The sequence below is a fragment of the Leuresthes tenuis genome, unplaced genomic scaffold (assembly GCF_036924035.1).
Source record: "Leuresthes tenuis unplaced genomic scaffold, fLeuTen1.0.hap1 SCAF_10, whole genome shotgun sequence".
Lineage (NCBI taxonomy): Eukaryota > Metazoa > Chordata > Actinopteri > Atheriniformes > Atherinopsidae > Leuresthes > Leuresthes tenuis.
In genome coordinates, this window is record NW_027325364.1 from 11,498,203 (window position 1) to 11,523,537 (window position 25,335).

Below are 25,335 nucleotides of genomic sequence, written 5' to 3' on the forward strand. Positions count from 1 at the left end.
GGACAGCACAAAACAAAAATCTCTCTGGGAAGGACAAACGTGGTTAAATTCATTGTCTGAAGACTGATAAAGCTGTTCAGAGGAAAATGATCGGTAAGCAGCTGGAAACTGTTACTGTACAAATGATCCAATAAGCTCTGGACTTTTCACGTCCAACTGACTTTTTTCAGCCAGTTAAACCACAGTTAAGACTTCGTCCACAGGGGGGAGCAGAGCTCTCCTTTGAAATTGTGGGATTTGCCTCTCAGTACAGAAACACATTCATTCAAGTTCTGTTTTTAACACCACCCCCCCCCCCCCCCCCACCCCCCCACACACACACACACACACACACATGTAGTTGTAAATCCATCCATGCCCTACAATTAAATACATCGAACCACACGCTCAGGCTCACTCATTAGGGATGTCAATGACAAGTTCTGCCTCGTCTCCCTCCCCTCTGTCTTCATCTCCCCTGTCACTGTCTCCATCGCTGTCCCCCTCCTCCTCAGCTGCATCTCCACTCAGCATCTGTCTAGGAACCCAGCTGAAGGGGCTGCTGGCTGCTGGAGGCGCCGCAGCGGCTGATGAGTAGTTGGCTGCCATTGGAGCAACAACCTGAGGAGATCAGCGTGAAGCAAAAAAGGTTAGAAATGATAAAAGGGCAGGGAGGGAGACATGATGAAGGAACAAGGAGTGCACGTGGATGGCTACGTCACAGATGTGTAAATTAAATCAAGACAAAACATGTGAAACATGTATGATCTTATAGAAATACTGAAAAGAGAGTCACCTCAGTGTGGTGCCAAGCTTTAAATGACTTGAGGGGCTGAATCTACTAAAACAACTGTATCCTGAAATTTCATTATTAGACTTTATATTGAATTAAAAAAATATTCTGAGACAGATTAATATAAAAATTAATATTTTGAGTTTTTACTCTCTGTACTTGCGCAAAGACACAGTGACATATTAAACTGGTTATGCCTTCTGGCCTGAACTCGAAATAGCACATTCATATGCAGGTTGTGTGATGTTAATATTGTATCCATTGCATTACTACCAGTATTATCATTCTTATTATTACCATCTCTGAATGTCTCATTTTCCCCTCTCACCTTCCCCGTGGTCTCTTTCTTGTTTTTAGGCGCCTTTGTTTTTCTCTCTTTCTTCATCCGCTCAGCTGGCAGTGCCAAATACTCTGGTGGGAAGGGCATCTGCCCAACACATGCAGGCGCCAAATTCCCAAATGATCACATGACCACACATGCACACAGTCATAAGTAGTTTACAACGAAGACACACACACACACAGACACACACAAAAACAAACACAGAGGAATGAACAATACAAAGACAGTGACGCCATTATAAATCTCAAACAAAAAAGAAAACTTAAACAGATGTGAATAAAATGATAAAACAATCAAATAATGCAAAATGAAAACAGGGATTATGTTTGCCAATGAGAAGATGACAATGGCAGCAAAGGTACTGCTGCTTAGATACAGGGTGGAAAGATGGGAACTCACAGTGTTGAGATAGGGTCCAGCACCAGACGGCTGCAGGGGATTTACTCCAGGGCGGGACAGCAGGGACAGATGAGGAGATGATGACGACGAAAGGCACGCCCCGGGACTACTTTTTCTCCTGGGAAGTGTCCAAGATTAAAGTTTGAGAAACTCCAAATGTGCCAAGTGTAAACTTCCTTTGTAAGGCAGCGGGATTTTTATGAAATTTATAAAATCACAATCACAGGCATATCCACGTTTGTGAAGCTCCAAACTCTCTGTGTGGCCTAAACTAAAGTTTGGACCAATCAGGGTCCTGTTCTGGCAGCTTCCAGATATGACGACAGTCAATAATGATGACTCTTTGTCACTGAGCAGCTCTGCTCATGGCGCCTCATTAATCTGATTTGTTGATGTTAGACTGTGACAGATAGATGCTTCATCTAATCATGTCAGCATTTTTGTATTTTTTTTTTATTTTCAAGCGTGTGCTCATATCCACATATCTGACGTGTAAGGGCTAAATTCTATGAGCAACTTTTAAGTGCATCCTTCATCCTTTTTGGACCTTTTCCTCAGTTTCCAATTTTTCCTCGAAACAGAGCAACTTAATTTGTGAAAAAGTAAAAACACATTTTTTAATCAATCGCATGAAGTTAAAGTCTGCTGAGAAACTTTGGGTCCTGGTATTCATGTGGTTGTTACTTTGACACATGCCAGCCGTGGTTTTAGACAAAACTCCCAACCCTCCTACAGCAATTGGTGATGGCAGTGTACTTCCCATAGATAATGCACCTGTTACACAACAAAACTGCCCAGGAACAGCACAAGGACCCCCACAAAGAGCCCAAATAATGGAACAAGCCTCTCATCCTGATGACAGTCCCATCCAGAACCCACGAACAAACCAGATCCATCCAGGTCCCCCTGAATAACTGTCAGGACCCAAAGGATCAACAGTTAATGTCCCAGAGCCAAACACAAAAAAAATGCATTTTCTGACCCACTAAGATAGGTTGCAGATTACCTTAATCTCGATGACCCAGTTTCCAATTTTAAATTCCCTTTTAAAAAGCCAACTTACTTCTTTGCTCCATCACGTTCTCTTTCCTTCTCCCTGAGTCCTTCCACTTCACTGTTGTCAGATGAAACTGTTGCATCTGAATCTGGAGGAGAGGACAAAAAAAAACTGATCCATAAGCAGAGTGAGCACAACACCATGTATCAACAGCATGATGTTTCATATGTACCTGTTGAGTCTTCATCCACCCTCTCATACTGTAGCAATCTGTCCAGTAAAAAGCTAGGAAACAGGTGACTTTAATTATTTATGGCACTCCCGAACGCCTGAACATTTTTATGGAGAAACAATCAAACCTTTTGTCCCTGGAAACCTTCAGAAGTTTTCTCTGTGCTCTCCTCAGCTCCTCCTGGAAACATTCCTGCTCCTGGAAAATTAAATCGAAATCAAACTCAAGCTCAGCTCAGATACGGAGCCGCACGTGTCTCTGGAAAACACGACTGCTTAAAATGAAAACACTCACATAAACGAGGAATTTTAATTTTCGTTTGAGGTTTTTGTATTTCCGCTTGTAGTCCACTTCGACGTCCGCTTGACCGTTCATTTCTGAAACACAAACAAAGAAAACCAGCTGTCTGCTGTAGCACACATCATGGTAATTTCATGTCTGTGAAACCATGAGGTTTTTACGTCGGTTTGTGACCAACAGGATGAGGAGCCCAGCTAGCTATGCTGTGCTATGCTGGGAATGTTAATATTTCATACCTAACTTACTAAAGATACAGAGACGTAGGTCTCACAGACCGCGGAAAACACACATACAAAGACTGTTGAAATATGCAAATATGACTTTGAAAGACCATAGCTAATATGCTCTTTTAGAAACCGCTTTTACCTCTTATTTGAGTCTGTCTGTGCGACATGCTCTTGTTTACTGTTGTGACGTTGTCTTCTTCTTCTCCTGAATTTCCTGCAGGCTCGATGTCTTACAGCACAGTGCTGCCACTCGCAGGTCAGGTGGTTGAAGTTCAACGGGTGCTTATTCTTTTGTTTCTATCATTTTTATTGACCGCTTTCACTGTATGTCGAGGTCTAAGTGAGACTGAGAGATATCCTCATCTCTCAGTTTAAGAGTGCCATCACCATGACTCGTGAGTGTTTTTTTTAACTTTTTTAAATTTCTTCTGTACCATACCTGAATATGCAAAATTATCAACTTGTTTAATGCTTTCTAAAGATACCAAAAGCTACTATGTTTCTTGTGTATGAAGCATCCATGGTGGAATGAATAGCCAGGGGTGCAACTACCTACTTTCTGATGGCTATGCAGACAAATGACTGGTACCCCCCATTCATAACAATTCTATGATAAATTTACAGTAATCAGATTACAGTAATCTGTAATCGGATTACTTAGATTACAGTAATAATCAGAAACATGCCTCTGTTACTGATCATATCATTTACACATGCAGAAAAGCTGTTAAATAAAGAAAATGCCTACTCGAAATAATTTTTCCGCGATTGCTCTGGTAGTGCCCCTATGTGCCGCATATAGTGCATACCCACTTTTGCGCCACTGTGAATAGCCAGTATATTTAAGGGACTGTCGTGCCTCTTTCACCCTCAGCTGTTCCACCACTTTAGCCTCTCTCCTAAGTTTTTCCTACACTACTTTTGCTGGAAGCACCTTAATGTCCCTTTAGTTTAATTACATGCATTGCCAGTTTTGCTTGCCTAACTACCAGTGGTGTTCCTCCGATTTCTAACTGTAAAGCTGGGATCGAAGTAGTATGGCGGACCTCATTCTCTGCACTTTAACCTGTTTCTATCCAGCCATTTGAATTTTAATTGGCCTGCTGTTTTTCCTGCTTGAACCACCAGCCTTGAGCCAAACTTGAGCAGTGCCAAGTCTTCAAGTGAGTCAACAAATAGACTGAGAACTTCAACCATTGGTGTGGGTATTAAAATGACCAAAAAATAAAATCCTTCTGACATGCCACGTCTGGCCAAAGCACAGACAAACTGAGCCATTGAATAGAATTTGGCAGAATAGAAGTTTATTGATCCATCCATCCATTGATTTTCTATACCCGCTTAATCTAACTCAGGGTTATGTGGGGGCTGGAGCCTATATCAGCTGTCATTGGGCAAGAAGCAGGATACATCCTGAACAGGTTGCCAGTCCATCACACGGCCACACAGAGACAATTGAGACAAACAACCATCTACACATACATTTATTCCTAAGGTCAATTAAGAGACACTAGTTAACCTAACATGTATGTTTTTGGGTTGTGGAAGGAAGCTGGAGTACCTGGAGAGAACACACGCATACACAGGGAGAACATGCAAACTCCATACAGAAAGGCCCCAACTGGGATTCAAACCAGGAACCCCTTTGCTGTGAGGCGACGGTGCTAACCAGCACACCACCGTACAGATCAAATAATCATAAAAAAAAATCATTGTATAAGACTAATACTGTGGGTAGGAATGACATCCAGCACCAACCCTTATTGCAAAGGAACTGGAGAAGTCTCTGAAGACACTCATTGTTTATCACATTGGTCTGTCAGCTCCAGGATGGGATCTACTGGTCCACAGGCCTGGACTCATGCATTAAACGCTGGGAGAATAAATCATCTAATTTCATAAATTTCAATGGACATGTGATTATAAGATATTTGTGTGATAAAATCATAAAAAAGGACGATGAAAAATCTTCTAATTTCCTTCCAGCAAGCAGTATCTTACTGTTAATTTTATTATCAGTCAAAAAATACTTCCATGACTTCATGCAGCAAGACTGGGCGCGTCACTGAATCACCTTGTCGGTGTCCTCCCGCCTACCGCATACTGTACTGCACCGACTTTGCTTCTTAACCTTAGCTCAGCACAGTCTCTTGCCAGGGCTGGGTACCATGAATTATAGATGAAGAACATTTGCAGAGACACTGCTTCAGTGCACATAACCATAGACCATAGCCAGACACCCCTGTGTGTGAATTTGATGGAGGGTGAGGAAAGATATAAAAAGTTGATATAAGTGGACAAACCTGTGGCGAATTGAAAAATAGAGGAGCATTACCACAGAGTAGTGCCATACAGATAGCACTCCTTGAAGGGTGGGTAACTATAAAGCGTACAAATATATCTATTGCTGCTCTAAAAGACAGTATGAAAAAGAGCGAGGCACAGCGAGTGAAACAGTATCATTTCATGCAGCTTTCAAAGCACTGGATCCTTTAATCCCTCACCCATTAGAGACCTACCTTGCAAAAATAAACATGGATTGTTTCCCATCTGGGCAAAACAACTGCTGATATGAAACACAATATCTGACTTACTGGCTGTCTCTCTTGTTGTTTCCAAAGACATTGCGAGACAGAAATAGATTCATCTGTGTCTACTGCCATAAATCGCTGCTGCCAGCCAGCAAGCCCTGCTGGCAGCTCCAGTCATCTGCCTCTTTCCCACCCCTCCTTTTCCCACTTTTAATGGATCCATATATTCTCAAGTCAGGCTGTTGCTCCTGACCACCAGTGCTTGTCAATACTTTTCTTCTTGTTAATTTTCAGCTTGGATGTATGTCCTTGTCTGACTGCTGTTTTCATTGTGCTGGCATGTGTGTTTTTCTCTGTCTCACTGTCTACTGTCCCTCACTGTATTGATGTGTTTCAATGTCCTTTGCTTTGTCTCCCCTTCTCACTGCCCCTATCACTTTTATTTTAGTCTCTCAGAGATCTTTTTGTTTCCGTTTTGTTGAACACGCAGAAAACTGGAATGTACAAAAACCACACCAAAGACACCAACAACAACTGCTATAAAAGTCTTCTCTGTGATCACAAGGTAAGCTTCACGTTTTACAGTTTTCACCTGCTGCTTCTTTTATTAGAACAGCTGACAGGAGATAGATTTATTTTCATAATGTGACTATTTATCTAAAAGTCAATATCTGATAAGCAAAAAAATTCAGTTTGCAGGATATTAAATCCGTAATATCTCTGTTACTGTGTATTTTCTCCAATTTTCTGTCACCTGTATGTGCATGTGTGTGTGTGTTACAGGAAAAGCTTATCCAGGCTATTAAAAGAATCAAGCATGAGGTAGATGAATGCAGAGAAGCAGAAAGAGAGACGTACATAGACTCTGTGGAAGTAGAGGTACCTTTGCTGCATTATTAACTCTTTTTCTTTTTCAAACTGATGCTTATTTCAGTAACATTTGAAGTAAAAAAATTGTTTGAGCTATTTTAGATATAATGATCCATACTATCACATACTTATCTCTGAAAAAGTTTGGAGGCTGACAATTTTTCTTCTTTTTACGGTTTTAGAAAGCATATCACAATTACAGTTGTATCAGACATGTGGGCTTAAAGTGCAGACTTTCAGCTTTACATTTGAGGAAGTGTTCAGGACTTGTTCTTTTTAAATTCATCACTGTGAAACCTTTGCAGGCAACTCTAACTGAGGTCTGGAACCGATGGACATTACCAAAGACTGGATTTCCTCCTTTGTGGCATTTGCGAGTTCTTTACTTTAGCGGTGTTCAGATGTTGTTGGTTTATGGATCCTCCTCCCTTTAGTTTTATCTTCAGCTACTGAAATGTTGCTCAATCAGGTTGAAATCAGCTGGCTGACTCCCCCATTGCAGAAGATTTCACTTTGAGTGATTGTCCACCTAAACTGTGAAGCACTGTCCATTCAGCTTCACAGTCTTTTACATAGTCTGAGCAAACAGTATTTCCATATAGGCTTTATATTTCATCCAGCTGGGCCTGCCCTCTGTGACATCATCAATAAACACTTCTGACGTAGTCCCACAGGAAGCCATTCATGTCGTGTAGTTATACTGTCTGCTCATGCTTTATTTCTTAATGAACCATTCCAAGCTTAATGCTTAATGTTTTTCTCTTCCTGTCCTTCAGCAGCAGGTTAGTTTCATCTATCAAAGCAAAGCTGTTTCAGAAATGACACGTTTTCTATCTGCATTTGAGTACCTGAAAAGGAGGTTTGTACATATTAAAGAACTGAAATGATCTAAACTCTTTACCCAACGTAGATATTAATAGCTACCCTCGGCATCAAAGCTGAGAGCCTGCATTTTAAGCCCATATTCATTACATACCTATAACTTACACGTGTTTTGAGGCAAAGCTAAAATTAGAATAACGGTGCCAGTGTCCAAAGCTTTACAGACCTTTTTATCTGTACATGTAACTGTAAATGGAAGGATTATTATTGCATAAAAAAGTTACTGCTAAGATGTTCACTGAATAACAATTCCTCCAATCCTTTCAGACCAGGTTTAATGAGCTGGAACGAGAAATCAGATCTGAGTTTCAGAATCTCCATCGTTTCCTGGATGAGGAGGAGTATAATGACCTGGAGCGGCTGAGGAGGGTGAGACAAAAACAACTGAAGCAGCTGAAGGAGAGAGAGAAGAAGATAGTAGCGCAAGCAAGAGACCTGGAAAGTGCAATCACAGTCCTCAACAGCAAACTGGCCGAGGACGACAGTCCCAAGCTGCTCAAAGTGAGGTTACATCTAATTATTACTGAATTTTGGCTTATTACAGGCTTTAGATTACTGCTGCTACACAAAGGTGGATTTAGTTTTACATTGATTTAACATGTGAGCAAGGAGCTTCCACTCATCTGCCCTGCATCTTTGATACACTGACCTTACTTTTCACTTGTAACAGTAGCTCCATAAAATCTAGAGCTGTAAAGAAATCACCTGACTGCAGCTTTACATCTAAGGAAGCTATTCTGCAGCGTTGCATTGGTGCTTGATCAATTGTAAACATTGATCATCTAAACAGTTGCCTTGTTCTGCGAGTTAAAATCAATTTCTCATTTAAAAGTGAGGGGACAAAAGGCAGTTAACACTGGTCAGCAAACAGAATACTTGGGATAATGAACTTCTCTTCTGTTTCTCTCATTGCAGGAAATTCAGGATCTCATAAAAAGGCAGGTTTTTGTGGTTGTGGTTTTATCAAAACTAACGTTTCTTCATTTTTGGGAGTGCATTTTAGCATCAGTCTATCTCAAAGACCTTCACTGTGGTGTGTCAAACAGACTGATGTTCTACCACCCATCTTTCAGCCCTTCTGTCTTGTCACTTTGTTTAATCAGGTCTCAGGTCAGCTTTGTTCTTCCAGCAGAGGTGGACACAGAGGTTCGTTCTGGTCAGTTTGTGGGCCCCATCCAATACAGGATATGGAAGCACATGAAAAGCTGCCTCTACCCAAGTATGTTCATGTATGTCCTTTGATACCAAAACATGCAACTCAGCAGCATAACTCACTGTAACTCCATATGTTTCTTCCTGTAGATATTACATCAATCACCTTTGACCCTGAGACAGCCCACCCTAATTTGTCCCTGTCCCAGTCCCGCACTTCAGTTTGGTTTGATGAGGATAAAGACACTTCAGACATCCAGGCCAACCCACGTCGGTTCCACTATTATTACTGTGTGTTGGGCCAGCAGGGCTTCACCACCGGGCGACACTACTGGGAGGTGGAGGTGGGCAGCAAGACAGCATGGAGGGTGGGTGTGGCACGGGAAGATGTTCCGAGAGGTGAGATGGCAACGACAGGCACCTCCAGCGGCCTCTGGACGCTGGCCATGAAGGGCGGATCTATCCTAGCCTGCACTGACCCAAAGCCCACCAAAATCACTGTGTCTCTCCGCCTTGTCCGCATCGGTGTATTCTTGGACTGTGAAAAGGAGGAGGTGACTTTCTATAATGCTATTACCATGGCGCCAATTTATACCTTCTCCATGGAAACCATCATGGGTCCCCTGTTCCCCTTCTATAACCCATGTGATACAGATGATGGAATGAACACAGCACCACTTAAGGTCTTTAACCCCTCTCTATAAGATGTAGTTCTAGCACTAGCGGTAGAAAAAAATCTGTGATTTCCAATACAAATGATAGTTTAGAAGAGTTATCAGCTAATGATTTTGATTTGTGCCAAATGTTTGAGCCTTTTCGTCTGGATGATTCACAGTTTCACTTTCTTTCATGTGAAAGTCATTTTCATTTTAGGATTTTCACAAGAGGGTGAAAATAGGTGACAGATTAAACAATAAAGCAAATAACTCTTAACTGAAATCATTTACATATGTGCTGTCAACCTTCTGAAAGAGTTTGTGAATAGAGAAACTCAACAATCAATTTTTTTTGAATGACAGTTCAGGGCTGTTGCCATCATCTTGAAATATTTTCTGTTCTCATTACACTGATATCATGAGATTAAAATGCTTTTGAAAATGTGCTTTCATGAGAGTGTTAACTGGCTTGATTAGAAAATGAGGTTCTTAAATATGGAAGCATACAGAAGGTTGAAAGGTTGACCACAGCAGGTGTAAACAGCTTTACGATGTTACCTTTGGCCTGTATATAAATATCTCTGTTGTATGTGCTCAGCTATGATGAGTCCTGGCGAACGAAGCAGTGGGTTTGCCCGTGGTGAAAAAATAGCATGTGATATCCAGAACAAAATTATGGTTGACATTGAGTGAGATATTAGACTGAGACAGAAAGGACATCTGAGACCAAGCTGTCATTCTGCATGTTAGCTGATCATAAAGAAGGAAAACTAAGACAAGAAGACAGCAAATGTCAGAATCTTTTGTTTATTCTTAGTATTCCTTCAGACATGAAATAAAGGAAGAAAAACAACAACTGTCGTTACAAAACATCTGTGTGAAGTGTTGTGCAAAAAGGGAGTACAGAGAGACCACGTGGGACTACACCACAACCAGACTGAGACAGCAGCAGTAATCAGAGAGGGCAGAGACAACTCATATAGTGCAAGGAGCTGCAGTGGTGTTAATAGTGGCGGTTTCTATTCGTGAGTTCTCAAAGGCAGGTACAGAACCAGAATCCCTCTGGTAACACTTAGATGTGATCTCGCTACACTGAGCCTTCTTTGAAATGATGGTTCGGTGTAAAACAAAGGCTTAGCAAGCACACCGCTCACTCTCTGTCTCCCTCAAGTCTTAATTCACTCTGGATGATTCGTTATTACAATCACTGACAGAGTGGTGGCGCATGGAGATACAGCTTAAGCCGCCTCTCGTCCATTGCTTACCACAACATAACCCTGAGGGTTACTCACACAAAGCTTTGAAAGTCAACTTCTGCTGTCATGACATCACTCACTCACTCCAGCATGTGCCACAGACTCGATTATTAAAACACCCTCACTTACAAATAAAACCCATTCAGTTGTCTACATGCTACCTCTAATCAAGTAAAGTCACATTTTCTCCATCAATTCTGTACACATTTATTTCATATGAGTGGTACTGCGTTTGTTCAGGTGTGCAAACTGTGTTATGTGCCTGTGAAAATCCTATTTAATAAGACAAAGGTGCCATTAGGAGGTGGCTATTGACACAATACAGACCAACTATCCAATATACATTTTAGGCACTAAAACAAAGACAAGACTCATTTGAACATCAATGTTCAACATTGTTTTGTGGTTTTAAACACATTCACACTCATGACTTAAACACTGCACTTACTTCTCCACATTGCAAGATGATTTAAGCAGGCACATCGATACCTTACTCACATCACACGGACACAGAAAGTACAAGTTTCATTCTGTACAAACTGCCTGTGCATAGATTCAGCACACACTCAGTCATACATCACCCACCCTCGTGGATACGTACATCATACTGTAGGCACACAGACTCGACAGACAACTCCTCATCACACAGCAATGACAACATCAAAACGTCACTTCTCCGGTCACACACATGGACACAAGTTCTTTGACGATAAAAGCCTGTTGCTCAGAAAAATGCCTCGGGCATGCTGCAGTTGATGCAATAAGTGAAATTGGATAAATATCATAATACGACGTGTAAATATTGTGAGAGATGTGTTATGCTTTGAGTATCAACAGGTTGGAATAACAGCAGATAGCTGATCTAAAATTAGCTAATATAGTGTGGTTGGATTTTTACAATATTTGGTTGTTAAATTAGTTCAAGACATTAATGAATATTAATATATATATATAAGATATAGTTTTTGTTTATGTATTTATATATTAGGTTTAAGGTTGGCGAGAAATTTGAATTAGTTTTCTTTCCATTACTCAGTATGATACAAGAGTTGTTCTATACACTAAAAACATTCAGCCATTAAGGGGTTAAACTGGCATACACATGCAGTATTTACAAATCTGTGGTGCTTATTTGTGGTTTTCATGTATGTGTGTGTGTGTGTGTGTGTGTGTGTGTGTGTGTGCATTGTCAGGATTGCCAAATGTGTTTGTGGCTCCCTCACAGATCCAGGCTGGAAATGAGGCATATACAGTGTTTTACAAATTTTACACCAGAGCGTCGCTGTATGACTAACTGATACCGTTAAACCCATTTAACACTGAGGCACCTTGACATTCAAATGATCTAAAATTCCTGTTAATAGTGGTTTAATTCTAGTTAATACATCGGCAAGGTATCAAACCTGAATGCTTGATTTTCTGTGTTTTGTCTTATGGCTTTTTAGGATGCTGACATAACATCTAATTATCATCTATTCATAAGAAATATCTGTTTGCCAGGAAAGCTTCAAAGAAAGGCAAATCAAATGTAGACAGATCTACTTGGAATTTTTCAACGTTTTCTTTGATCAATTGATTTAATTTTCATGGCTGTCTTTTTGTGCTTTTTTCAAAAATCCAAAGTGTTTTTGCTGATTTCAGTGCATTAAACTTGGACCAGTTGAAAAATGAGGTAGAGACATGCATTTTTTTAACATACATATGTATCTGCACACCTCCTCTGTGCCATGCAAGAGTTAAGATTTCATAGTTATGACTGCACATTTAAACACCCAACTCATTCAAATTAGCTCTGGAGAAAAAGTGTGAGGGTCTCATACAGATGGGGTATTACAGAGCCAGTGAAGATGGTAATTACCAACAATGATGCTTTTTCTAAATGTCACATTGAAAAGAACTCTTTGTCGTTAATAACTAAACTTAACGCTTTAGATGAGAAGGATGCAGAGAGAAAGACAAGGAAAAAAAAGGAGCGGATCGTTGATGGAATGGCAGAAAAAGACAAAAAAAAATAATTTAAGCAAGCAACAAAGCATATTCTAACAGTTTGAAGCTACAATACACTTTGAGTAATTGAAAAAGCCCAACATACATCAGAACAGGGAGAATCTATTAGGTTTCTGAAATCTCTGTAGGCATGAGCTTCCTGTTAAACTGTAATAGTTCCATTTCTTTTGTTTTTTTACAGAGCCACGAGGAAATCCAAATCAAAGGTTGTAAATCTGTTGATCCTGACATAAGGGACCTGTCTGCTAAATATTTTAATCCTCTGAGATATCCACAGGAAGTCTGAAACTCAGTCCGTCCAAAAGTATTGTCTATTAATAGTGGGGTTAGTACTCTAGTACTATGTTTTTCCTTGGTTAAAGTTGCACAAACCTCTTTATTGTGGATATTTTAGTAGCTAAAGCAAATAGTCAAGATTTCAGCTGTGTACAAAACATCAACGCTAGTGCTGACTATGATTTGGAGGGTCTTCATTATTTTTAGTAGGGTGACACCAACTTAAACCCTAATTCCTTCCGAAAGCTTCATCCACATGCTGATAGAAGAACAAACATCTGAATGGGAAACAATCGTTAGTTCAAGTCTAATTATGAATTCTACCATGCTAATTTGATGAAATGTCGTAAACCTTTCTGGATATTTTACAAAACATCTTTTTGTGGAGTTAACATGGAGATTTCAGTTGTAAACTCTGCAAAAGATTTCATTTGCAGTTTGGCAGTTTTACTGTGAGATGAGAAAAAAAAAACAAGGCTGCGAGTTGCATACAACTAAAATGTTTAACAATCAAAAGCCGTGTTTTTTAAGTGACGTGTCTGAATCAGAAAGTCTCAAAGGTTTTAGTGTTAGTTATAGACAAGTGAGATACCATTATCACGATGGGTTCAGGCCTTAGTTAAATCAACGTCCTCTCCCCAGCTGCTGTGGTTTCCTCATCATTTGGTAGGGGGTGCTCGATTGTCTGCAGTGGTGGTAGAAGATCTGTGGGGCTTCCTTTATGCATTTGACATTTCTCAAGTTGTGGTTGAATCCTCGGCCACAGTACCATCTTTGCTGGCCTCTGGTACAACACCACTAGATTTCAGCTCTAATTCAGGGGTTTTAGGGGGAACTGCTTTTGGAGCTGAGCTTCCGATAATACCAGCATGATCTGGACTTGGTTTGGAATCCGGCCTTGGCTCAGGTGTACCATTGGTAATAGGTTCTGGTGTGGTTGGTTTGGGCGGCTCAGGTGTGGGAGTTAGGGCACTCTTGCTCTCAGGTGTTGAAGCTGTGGCTGCAGGAAAAGTTGGCTTAGGCTCTGGACTTGGGCTGGGCGCAGGCTTTGGATCAGCTGGACTCAGACCAGCCTTGGGCTCTGGGCTTGGGCTGGGCGCAGGCTTTGGATCAGCTGGACTCAGGCTAGCCTTGGGTTCTTGGTTTGGGCTGGGCACAGGCTTTGGATCAGCTGGACTCAGACCAGCCTTGGGCTCTGGGCTTGGGCTGGGCACAGGCTTTGGATCAGCTGGACTCATGCTAGCCTTGGGCTCTGGGGTACGAGCTGGGGTACGAGTTGGGCTACGAGCTGGGCTACGAGCTGGGCTACGAGCTGGGCTAAGTTTAGTATCGGCTGGTTTGGGCAATTCCAACTTTGGTTCCTCAGGCTGGTCAGGGGTTTTCTTGGTCTCAGGGACTGGGCTGACTTTAGTTTCAGATACTGGACTTGACTTAATTTCCATAGCTGGTGGAGCACTTGGCTTGGGCCCAGCAGCAGATGGAGGACTTGGTTTGGTTTCAGGAGCAATAGAAATGCTTACAGCCTCAGAGTCAGGGATTTGATCAGGGGCATCAGTGTCAGTGTCCAGAGGGAGAGCAGTGTTAAAGCCAACACCTGAGTCACTGGTCTCTAGGTTACCAACCCCAACCTCTTTAGAGGAAACCTCCAGACCCTGAGTTCAAAGAGACAGCAAAGTAAGACGAGTTAATTTTCTGCACAACTTGTAGCCTTAAACAACAGGCTAATTCAAAGTGGAATTAAGTCAAGATGTGACAGACACGCATGGGAATAGAAAAGGAACATATAGCTTTTCAAAACAGTAACATAAATCAGAAGATAATAATAAGCTAATATTGCACAAAACAGGTGACCGTACATCACAGTGCCACTACGGTGCAGTGCAAGGTTGAAAAGTATTTAACTCAATAAAAGGCAGTGGCAAACAAATGTTTTCAGCCTTGATTCAAAAGAACAGAGAGTTGGGGCAGACCTCAGGTTTTCTGGGAGTTTGTTGTGGAGAATAAAATCTGAAAGCTGCTTCTGCATGTTTTTGGGACAGTAAGCAGACCTGTCCCAGAAGACCTGAGAGGTCAGAACGGTTCATAAAACAGCAGCAGATAAGAAATATACTTTGGGCCCTAAATAATTCAAGGCTTTACAAAACTATATTACAAAATCCATTCTTTATCGCAAAGGAAGCCACTGCAAAGATCTGAGACCTGGACTGATGTGATCCACTTTCTTGATCTTAGTGAGGACTCTAGCAGCTGCGTTCTGAATAAGCTGCCACTGTCTGAACGCAGAAAACAGCATAAAAACTGAGTCATTACAAAAAACACTCAATGACTCATCTTTAAAGAAGAAATTTCACTTGTCCTTACTTTGATGTCAACCTCAGTGCTCTGAGATTTCTCCGTGTTATCAGCTTGGGAATGCTTGGAATCCTCATTGAGTTTGGTGATGTTCTTGACCACCTTTGAAGGTGCACACAAAAGTGATGAATTATATCAGAGCACCCCTCATTGTACAATTTAGCTGAATGGTTATCCCTCCAACCTGTCTAAAGGCCTCTCCCTCGTCTTCTTTGCCAGCGTTTTGAGCCAACTTCTCCAGGGCAGCGGCCCTCTTGGCCCTCTTCTTCACTTTGATCAGGCAGGACAGCAGGCAGACCAGCAGAAGGAAAGCCAGCAAGCCCAACAGAGCAATGATGGCCACATAGAGTTTTTCCAGCCTTTGGGCTGCATAAAGTAAGGAGGGTAAACATCAAAGTAACCTTTTACTGAAATTACTTTACATGAATAGAGCAGAACAAAAATACTGTTCTTTTTGGCTTACATTGTACTTTCACGTGGATGGTGGACACGGTGAATTCATGTTGGTCCGTGATTTTGAACAGTCCTGCGTCTGAACCCTTAACCGGATCAAGAAAAACCAACGAACCATCCAAAGAAAGACGATCGTCGAAACCCAGCTCCGTTTTGGCCTAGAATGAAAACAGACATTTTCAATCTTCAAAAAAATAAATGATGGTTAGAATAGATGTTACATCAATGACTAATGAGACAGGAACATAAAAAATATTCAGAATGATAAATAAAACAAATAATAAGTAAACAAAGCTTTAGCTCACACAATATACAAGTGAAGAAAAATGGTTTTATTATCAATACGCATTTCTCAGTTACTTAAAATTAAGGGGTCTGTTGTAAAACACGCAATTGCCATGTGTTTTTTATGCTTTGCTTGTGAATGTCTCAGTATTTTATTAAATTAGCAAAGATCTGGATTGTGTGTAGACTTTGTAAGTTGTAAGTGCTTCTGTATTCATATTGTGTCTGTTTACAAACAAAAGCATGTAAATGTATGTTTTATCAGCAATAGACAGATTATAAACCTTCTCATTTCGGATGTTCACATGTCCTGAAATAAGTCAAAATGAGCACAGGGGATGAAATTGGACAAAAATAATCTACAATGTAATTTTTCAAGGAAAGTGGACCAATGTTGCGTTTTCAGGACTTGGTATGCACTCCTTCTTTAGCAATAGCAGCAACTACATTTTTATAGTGACTCTTGATCAGATCTGCTCAACAGCTTAGAGGTATTTTGGTCCATTAAACCAAACCGAACAGCTAAAATCATGTTAGTAGATTTCCTTTCACGAACTGCTTCCTTTGGGTAATTTATAACACAGTCAGAATGTCCTTTTATCTTCCTTTGCCATTCATTCGCAGAACTACTTATTTAGCGTGAATGTCTTGCTCCATGACTCACTTTCTCTCGAGATTCAGTTAGTTGCTCCATTTGTACACAGTCAGAATGACTGTGGACTGATTGAGTTCAAACTCTTTAGAGGCGTTTTTGTCATCTTTAGTAGCCTGATGGGCACCAATAAAAAATTTTCTGAGGTCAGATTGATCTTTGATCTTTGATGATCTTTGATTGCATCAAACACTTTCACAAACAGGTTGTTAAAGTCAGACTTTGGACAGAGACTCCTTGTTCCCACTCACATCTGATTGTCATCGCTCTGACTGAAAACACCAGACTGTAATTTCGACTTAAACTCAACTGTTAAACAGCATTTTCATAAAATACATACATAGATGACCAAGTATGATATTTTTGTCTCATTTCTTTTCACATTTGTTCTCTTAATGTAATTCTTGATAATGTAAAGAAAATTACAGAAAACTAATTTATTCAGTAATACATCAACTCCATATAGAGAGTCTATGATTCTTTGGAATCAGAGGTTGCAACTGACCAGCAATAGAAATGTCAGGGATGAATAGCAAAGAAGACTTCTGATTATAATGACATGGAACCTAAAAGAATATCACTTACTACGGTTATGGTTTAGCGATTTGAATGTTTTCAGCAATTTTGATTGAATCTTTTTTATATCTCTGCTATAAAGTACAGACAAAAATCAATGCCTAGAGCGGTGGGATCTATAAGAAAAAAGGAGGTTTCAGTTACACTGGTAAATTCTCCTTTATCCAGCAGCAGGCGGGTTGAGGCTGAGTCAGAGTCAGGGGTGTAGTAGAGTTGGACCAAAGAGCTGTTGAGCATCAGGTTGATCTTCAGTCTTTTACCGTACGGCAGGGACACAAAATTCTTGTGCTCTAAGACACAAACAGACAAGAAAGACGAGCAGCCATTCAATGATTAAATCACAGCTCCATTCACTGGATGAAAATGCATTAGCCTGCCATTAGCGTTTCAGTCTTTAAAATCCATTATGACAAATGAGGTGGCGCTTAAAAACTGGTGCAACATTAATGAAAACTTTGGCCATTTAAAAGAAGTCAAGCATGGCGAGGAAATTAATCTGTCATCATTTGCGGTCTCACCTTTGACATTTAGACATTCTTTCTTTTGGATAACACCTTTGTCATCCCGCACGGTGTAGCTCCCCTCATCTGCACCTGTAACAGCACTGAGGGTAACTGAATGCTCATTGACGCTGATACGGCCTTTATAGGACTCTATGGAAGTCCCTGCAGCAGTCAGAACCACCACAGCTGGTCTGTAGGGAGGAAAGTCACAGAATTAACTTTTCTCAACCTTTCCTGATGGCTCTCTGTCTCGGCACATGCAGATCAAGGTTTGAAACATGTCAACACTGATTCTGGAGTTTAAAATATCAATGCAATTTTACTGACTGTACCTCGATGTCTGATTGGCCTCCACCACGCTGGGCCTGTACTCAAGAGTGATGGGAAGATTCACCCCCGACAGTGGCATATGGAAGATGCCTCCATATATGATTATCTGCTCAATGGTGCAATCTAAAAGGTTTAAAATCATTGGGGTTAACGTTTCATCTTTGAGTAAAGGAAGTAAAAGGTTAATCAGAGTGGACAGGAAAGTGCAGGTAGATTATTTGCTTGAGTTGAAACAAGAAATGAGGAGGGAAAAGGCAGTTGGAGGGAAGGGGCAGTTAGGGGGAAGAAGCAATAGTACCACAGATGTGGGGAAAAGGGGACAGATGCAGAAAAACAAAGGAGCAATGATCCAAAAATATCAGGGTAATGGAAATGAGAGGGTAGATGTGCAAAGCAGAAGGAAAGACAGCAGAGACAAGATAAAGACAGGAAAACAGCAGGGGAGGGAAGGATAGAGGAGTGGGTTAGTGGTTAAAGAGCTGCATAATTACTGCCTGGCAGCTCCAGCATGCACTCTCACACAAAAACACCTCTTCATTACCTCACAACATATTACTTCCTCCATATGGCACTTCTTCTACATACTGCTACACTACAGCTCCCTTTATCCTGCTGGGTTTGAGCCCACTTCTCGCTCTGTCTGTTTGAATCGTTCCCATCTTCACTCATATTGATGTTTGTGCATCTGTGTATATAATCTCATCTGAATAGCCACTCAACACTGCTGCAACTTGTAATACTTACAAGTCAAACAGAGTGTGCATACTGAAGGTTGATCCAGCTGCTGTGTGTATGATTAAAGTGAGGTCAAAATAATGCCTGTTGCCAGTTCCAATCTCCCCTACAAGTGCCATGATCTCATCCGCAAAAAAATATTTATTTTCTCTTTTGGTCTATCAGCCTTTTAAGTAAATCCTCCAGTTGATTACATGAGGATTGGGGTTGCTAGTAGCTGCTGTCAGTTTAAGATTTAAAAACCACAAGCAAGTAAGATACAAATGATTTTTTTAGGGTTTACTTTGGCAAATCTTTTCATGCTCAGCAGTTTTATGAATCAGATGTAAGGTATGATATCTGCAATAGTCTTAAGACTAAATTCAATAATGATAGCAGTCAGAGATAAAATACCTCCATCGTAGCAGAATGAATCAAAAATTCTTGGATGAAGATTCGGATCTTGATCATTCCAAAAAGTCGATAATTTTAAAGTTGCAAAGGTCAATGTAGGAGGGGTTTCAGTTTGAGATCAGATCAAATTTTCAAGAAAATCCACCCATTTAAAAAGAAAACTCATAACTTTAAATAAATCCATATATGAAAGTCTCTTAATCAATAACTATATTTAAACGGGAATAATAAATTAATCAATAATAACAAAATAAACTGGCACCATTTGTGCCAACCAAATAATAAACATGGTCATTTTTCAATCAATGATTATAACTAAAAACAAAATTATTTGGGTTTTGACCCAAAACAACTGTAGAAACATAAATCCAGAAAATAGTAGAATTCTTTGGAATTTGATTAACCTGGAAAATAAGCAGCATCTAACTGTACCTAAAAGAAGCATTAGTCACAAACCAATTTAAAAGTCAGGATTATCATGTTTGAAGAAGCTTTTCATTCAGTCAGACACTGCTTTGTTTTTTAAGTTGATAGTTTTAAATGAACTCAACTCTCTTAGACAAATTGTAAAAAATCATTTTTCATATAAGCATAGCTGAGAGCTGCAAAAACCACTGCATATAGTTTATTGTTAGCTTTTTAAAATGCTAGTTTAAACACACAGCTCCAAAAAGAATTAGTGCAGATTAAATCTTATGAATTCCATCAGACCTTAATTTATGATTAAATTATGCCTGTACATGTGACGTGTTAATTGACGCTAGGCTTCATTATCACTCCAAGTGTCATGTCATCCAGTACCTCTGACTATAAGCATAATCCTCCTGACATCATCTGGATTCTCTGGATTCTTCACGGTGTACTCGCCCTCATCCCCCTCGCCCACAGCCTCTATAATGAGGTGGTTGAGGTGTAGGTTTGGTTTGGCCCGACTGCTGACCACTTTGCCACCCTTCATCAGAACCACAGGCTTTCGAGGGTCGGACATGTTCTTAAACGTGACCTCCACCTCACGTGAGGGCAGCAAGATGTGGAAATCCTCCCCATGGAATAGCGTCTTGGATTCCTCATAAACTGGATTAAATGATGGATCGGGGAATAAAGTATAAGAGAATAAGGAAAGCTCATAACTCATTCAGTAAATGAAGGGTCAGAATTAGATGTATGGCACAGAACAGGTTTTACCTTTTACAGGGGCAGCAATGGCTGTAAGAACGATGAAAAAAAAGAGTTAAAAACAGTGAAAATATTTAGACTCTCTTTAGATCTTGTTCAGATTTTAATCATACAATACCTCATGTGATATCAACATACTGTCTATGTAACATATTGAGCTTTCAAACAACATCAGCTTGACTTTAAACTGCAAAACTATTTGTTTCAAAAATTGTCTCCCCAGAGTAAATAACACAGTGCATCATGATCTGTTGTACCTGCTCACAGTGAAAGTACTCAACACTCATGTGCACCAATGCAAAAATACATATATTTATATAATGCCACATTTTCATGCAACGGAATGACAAATTCAAATGAAAATACCTGCGGCGATGAGAAAGCTGAGTGCAATCACTCTGACTGTCATCATAATGGCTGATTCTTTTCTGTCTAAAAAGAAAAAGGGAATTATTCAGAGCGATCAACATGAAATTATTCAACTCCGTTAATATCTGTGCACTCTATCTTTCTATATTTGTCTGTTTTCAGGTGGAAAATCAGTTGAGCGATGATGAAAACCCAACATCTGGAACAGAGTGACTGCTGAAGTTTTGACTCACTCTAAAAAAAAAAAAAAAAAGGTTCAGGCTTTAAACATTCATTCAGATCACCTCGATATTCATTTTGTTGTTAGGGTCAACACTGAAAAGGGCACCAAATCTCTTCTTTTTTTTTTTTTTTATCATGTCAAGCATTACCAGCTGACCGATGGAAAGACACAAAAGTAATCTCTCAGGGACACAAAATAAATGAAAACATTAAACAGGGTGCACCTCCATTTCACTATTCTGTTGTTGATTATCAGAGATAATCAGATATAGAAATACAGTATATTCTACACTATAGAATCCTACAGGGGAAATCTTCTAAAAGAAAAAATTATAATGACCTATAGTGGATCTTCTCAGCAGCACACGCACATATACATATATATATATATATATATACATATATATATATATACACATATATATATATATACACATATATATATATATATATATATGTATATATATATATGTATATGTGCATGTGTGTGCTTAAGTCCTTAAGTGAACTTCAAACAGGAACCACACAGTGAATAGAAGAGAAAATAGCAGACATAATTTCCTCACAACTCTGTGAAAGTGTCTGGGAAGAATCCCAATTAATTACAGCATAGAGGGGAATACTGATGATTTGAACGTCTCTCTTCTAGGCAAGGACATGAGAGAAAAAAAACGCATCAATAGGCCGGCGCAAAAGAAACTGTTGTGTGGTTTTCACTTAAAAGAGATCAGAAGGGGAGTGGGAGAAAACACCTGCAGTGATCAAAGTCAGAGAGTGCAGCATCGTAAGAGCAAGCAGTGGGTTTATCTGTATGCCAAGAGAGTGAAAGTGAAGGTATGGACATCAGCCTCATTAGAATTGTATGAACATATTTAATTATTCACACAAAACAGCGTCTTTTGAACTTACATACCTTTGCGGGAAAGGATTTCTTTCTTTATTCCTTTGTTCCTCCTCATTGTGAATGAGAAACAGCGAGAAACAGCGTACCAGTGTGCAGTTAAAAATCTGGATCAGGAGTAGGTTTATTTGTCAAAGACACTGCTGTTTGAAGGTCTCATTAACAGGCATTCGTGTGTTAGAGAGGTTCTTCATTTTAGGGGCATGTGAATGTTTATGAGGGCCCTCTGGCTTTGGGTCACACTCAGACTGTTTAATGATTATTTGTCAAAATGTATAAAAACAGAGTAATTGATTAATCTCTATATAATTCAACTTACAGGAATCAGTTTGATGACTCACCAATAGGAAATATCTAGAAAAACAACAGCTACAAGAAACCTTGATAGTTTCTCCGTTTTGGAGGAATGAAATTGAAACACCGAGGAAGGATTATGATGATGCAGCAGAGTCATCTGAGGCAAAACATTAAGAGAGTTTGTACAAAACAGATTTTGCTGCAGTTTTCATTTACAAAGCCCAGGAGGCACCTGCGGTGCTTGCAGTCACACTTTGCGGCAGCTAATAAAAATGCACTAAAGATTAAAGTGTGTCTTTACAACAAAAGACACATCTTAAAGCATCAGGTTCCCACCGGAAATTATGAAGCATTAAGCTATCTTCTTCACGCTGTGAATAACCCTGTGTGTGCATTTTTTAATGTCTGCCATCTGTCTGTGTTTGTATGCATGTGACATGAACATATTACTAAACAACAACAAGGAAGCCCTGTTGTTTCTTGGTATTTAATGAGAAAAAGTGGCATTTCACAGTGTCATAATCTGACAGCCAGAATTGCTGTTTCACATAAGGCCTCACACAAGCCTCTGCACTGTGTTTTCCACTCTGGGCAGAGAGCCAACAAAAGCCCACTGATCACATTGTATCACAAACAAATGATGGAGCAAAGCTGTGTAACACAGAACATTGTCTCTGGGCAAAAAGTCACAAAGTGTCCCCTACAAGTCATTAGAGCAGCCCAAGTTTTTCTTTTTTCTGGGGGGCTTGAACCCTCTTTTGAAGCTGCTTCATGATGCGCTTATTGTTTCACCTGACTAAAAAAAAAGAACTATTGTTTACCCTGGTAGAGGTAAACATTCAATTAATACATTAATTAATTAATTCAAAGCATGCGATTGATTGGTTGGGAAGAAAAAGAGTCTTACTGACAATCCGATGTGCCAAAACGAGATCTGAGAGGCAAAAATAGGTAAATAAATTATAAATAAATATCTGAAATCTTCTTTGTTTCGGCTGTCAGGCTAAAAAAGCAAAAGTGTGCCTTAGTGAGGATAAACATGAAAAAAACTGCAAAAAGCTACATTAAGAGCTTTCATGTGTAGTCACAGACATGTGCACCATCTGCCATCTTTTCCAGACTTTTTCTACGCTTCAGTTCGTCCTTATTCTACCTCACTGGGTTTACATTTGGTCTCCATCCTGTTTTTCTTCCACCGTCTCACTTTTACCACCATCTTCACATCTAGAAGTGTTACCATTTATCCCCGTTATCCTTCTCGATGCTCCTTGTCCCCTTATTCGACTAGCCTTTCGGTGTATTTTTTTTAAATTTTTTTTTGGTTGTTTTAAATCACCCCACACTTTCTTTCCACCACATTTTCTCCCTTTTTGATATGACGTTCCGTCCGGTTGCCATGTTCCCTGTCACGTGGCGTCTGTATCATTTCCCATTTTTCCTGCGTTTCTCTCTGTCTCTCTCTTTATCACGTCTCTTTCATCCACTCCTCCTCCTTATCTTATATAATCCAAGTCAATGCATCCCACTCTGAAATCAAAGCATAGGCCTGTGCTCCCTCAAACTCCAAACTCCCTGCTCACAAGAGGGACAGACATGTCTTTGTGCCCTGGCCTTTAAAGAGGCGGAAATGCCTTCAAATGACTGCAGATGTGGGGAATCTACAAAGAAACTCTGTCCCTTCATCGTTTCTCCTTCATTTGCACGCTACTCTTTTTATGTGCACAAGTAATGTGAGGGGACATTGGGGTCAAGTCATCCTGATGATGAGGAGGATGATGCTAAAAGTGAGCTCAGACACACTTAGACCCAGAAGCACATATTGTTCTCATTTATAAATCATGACGCGAAAAAAGAAATGCATTGTTGCATCAAGAGAGGAGACACGTGTGGAAATACTAAATGTTTGATTCAAATGCGGCACATCTCACACAAATATGAGGTGCGTTCAAAATTCTGAAACATCGCTTCTCTGATGTCTGAGGTCAGCGCAGCAGAAAGACATTTCATCATTTCTGCAGCGGACAACCTATTTTCATACGAAGCTGGCTGCAGTGAACTAAAGGATAAGAAGTGTCTCCACCATATTGCTGCACCTGTCAGATCAATTAAAATCAATGGGCGTGAGGGAGGAGTGAGTGTGTGTGTGTGTGTGTGTGTGTGTGTGTGTGTAGGGGTGGGGGGTGGAGCTGTGTACAGCATTAACAAACACTTTCCAGAACTGATAAAGAAAAGAAAAGGAAAACATAGGAACCAGTGTATGTAAGGGTGAAATAGTGATGCAGACAGGAGGATTGTATCAATTGATCGTGTAAGGACTGTCATAGCATGCAGCTGTGCCCACACAGCAGGACACTGCAGACAGAGGAAACAGCCTGAGAGCATCCTCTCCGATAAGGCATCAAATTTACATTAGATGTGTAATTCCCAGGCGAAGAATGTCACTTCATTAGAGCAGAAAATATGGCTTTCATAATCTATCGATAACAGTTAATTGTTTTGCATATTAGCTGATATAATTACCACTTTAGATCAGTCAACCTGATATCGAAATGGAACATCATTTTCATCCAGAACATTAAATTTTCATATTTTCGAGGATTTGAATCCCACCAGAGACAAAAACGCTAAACCCATAATAACGCCAGATCCGTTCAAAACGGGATGAACATCGTCTCAAATCTTTCCTAGTTGATGATCAGCCTCGCAGCTCAAAGTGTGGAGCAGTCACATCCGAGCCGGGACAGCCGACGAGCTGCATCCACCAAAAAACTGCAGAATTTAACCCGTCACGCTCCAGACAAATTTAGGACGCACATTCCCGCACATGTATGTTGAGCAAAGGAAAATCACCCACCTTCGACCGGCCGGCTGCAGGTGCGGTGCGGTGCGGTGGGAAGATGCCGGGATCCTTTTCAGAAGTGGAAATCAGCAGGAATGTTGCCTGTTTTCTCCCTCGTCGTCTCCCTCCCTTACAACCTCGCCCCCCTCAAGAGCAGCACTTCACGACTCGGGCTCAACATTTGGAAGATGATCAGAACATGTCGGGCTCTGCTCGCTCTCGGAGCCACTCGACTCGTGTCGGGAAACACCGGCCACTCTTCGCCCCCCCAAAGACACTGACGGTCATCACACAGCATCCAGAAGCAACCCAGACCCTGATGTTAGGTTATAGGGTGGCTGGTGTGACGATC

General features: G+C 40.4%; 3 protein-coding genes across 5 annotated transcripts; 1 reads left to right on the forward strand and 2 right to left on the reverse strand.

The window, feature by feature from the left end:
• Positions 1-320: 320 nt before the first annotated feature.
• On the reverse strand, positions 321-3,471 carry ino80e (INO80 complex subunit E). Of its 3 annotated transcripts, none has more exons than XM_072393971.1 (8): positions 3,410-3,471; positions 3,038-3,120; positions 2,871-2,941; positions 2,744-2,796; positions 2,578-2,659; positions 1,515-1,632; positions 1,101-1,199; positions 321-600 (listed from the first exon to the last, which is right to left on the reverse strand). In XM_072393971.1, exons 1-8 carry the CDS (start codon positions 3,435-3,437, stop codon positions 394-396), a joined length of 741 nt encoding a protein of 246 aa, XP_072250072.1. In that variant the 5' UTR covers positions 3,438-3,471; the 3' UTR covers positions 321-393. The 3 variants fall into 3 exon arrangements, with proteins under 3 accessions (XP_072250072.1, XP_072250073.1, XP_072250074.1); XM_072393972.1 differs by lacking the exon at positions 3,410-3,471 and adding an exon at positions 3,289-3,375; XM_072393973.1 differs by lacking the exon at positions 1,101-1,199.
• Positions 3,472-5,957: 2,486 nt separating this feature from the next.
• On the forward strand, positions 5,958-9,439 carry LOC140316221 (E3 ubiquitin-protein ligase TRIM69). Its single transcript, XM_072393963.1, has 5 exons — positions 5,958-6,366; positions 6,585-6,680; positions 7,821-8,054; positions 8,469-8,772; positions 8,856-9,439. The coding sequence occupies exons 1-5, from the start codon at positions 6,301-6,303 to the stop codon at positions 9,407-9,409; spliced, it is 1,254 nt and encodes a 417-aa protein (XP_072250064.1). The 5' UTR covers positions 5,958-6,300; the 3' UTR covers positions 9,410-9,439.
• A 713-nt stretch (positions 9,440-10,152) lies between these two features.
• Positions 10,153-25,252, reverse strand: LOC140316220 (uncharacterized). The gene is made up of 11 exons (XM_072393962.1): positions 24,999-25,252; positions 20,722-20,787; positions 20,365-20,385; positions 19,981-20,253; positions 18,054-18,174; positions 17,737-17,912; positions 17,363-17,508; positions 15,716-15,863; positions 15,437-15,618; positions 15,262-15,354; positions 10,153-14,552 (listed from the first exon to the last, which is right to left on the reverse strand). The coding sequence occupies exons 2-11, from the start codon at positions 20,765-20,767 to the stop codon at positions 13,638-13,640; spliced, it is 2,121 nt and encodes a 706-aa protein (XP_072250063.1). The 5' UTR covers positions 20,768-20,787; positions 24,999-25,252; the 3' UTR covers positions 10,153-13,637.
• Positions 25,253-25,335: the final 83 nt, after the last annotated feature.

Bases quoted from the DNA above. Each gene is read 5' to 3' on its own strand.
- ino80e (XM_072393971.1), bottom strand. From the start codon at position 3,437: ATGTCGCACAGACAGACTCAAATAAGAG. The intron at 3,121-3,409 runs GTAAAAGCGGTT...TTTGTGTTTCAG, and splicing joins CAGACAGACTCAAATAAGAG to AAATGAACGGTCAAGCGGAC. The intron at 1,633-2,577 runs GTAAGTTGGCTT...GACACTTCCCAG, and splicing joins GAACGTGATGGAGCAAAGAA to GAGAAAAAGTAGTCCCGGGG.
- LOC140316221 (XM_072393963.1), top strand. From the start codon at position 6,301: ATGTACAAAAACCACACCAAAGACACCAACAACAACTGCTATAAAAGT. The intron at 6,681-7,820 runs GTACCTTTGCTG...CAATCCTTTCAG, and splicing joins TAGACTCTGTGGAAGTAGAG to ACCAGGTTTAATGAGCTGGA. The intron at 8,055-8,468 runs GTGAGGTTACAT...CTCTCATTGCAG, and splicing joins ACAGTCCCAAGCTGCTCAAA to GAAATTCAGGATCTCATAAA.
- LOC140316220 (XM_072393962.1), bottom strand. From the start codon at position 20,767: ATGATGACAGTCAGAGTGATTGCACTCAGCTTTCTCATCGCCGCAG. The intron at 15,619-15,715 runs GTAAGCCAAAAA...TACTTTATGCAG, and splicing joins CATCCACGTGAAAGTACAAT to CCCAAAGGCTGGAAAAACTC. The intron at 15,355-15,436 runs GTTGGAGGGATA...GCACCTTCAAAG, and splicing joins AGGGAGAGGCCTTTAGACAG to GTGGTCAAGAACATCACCAA.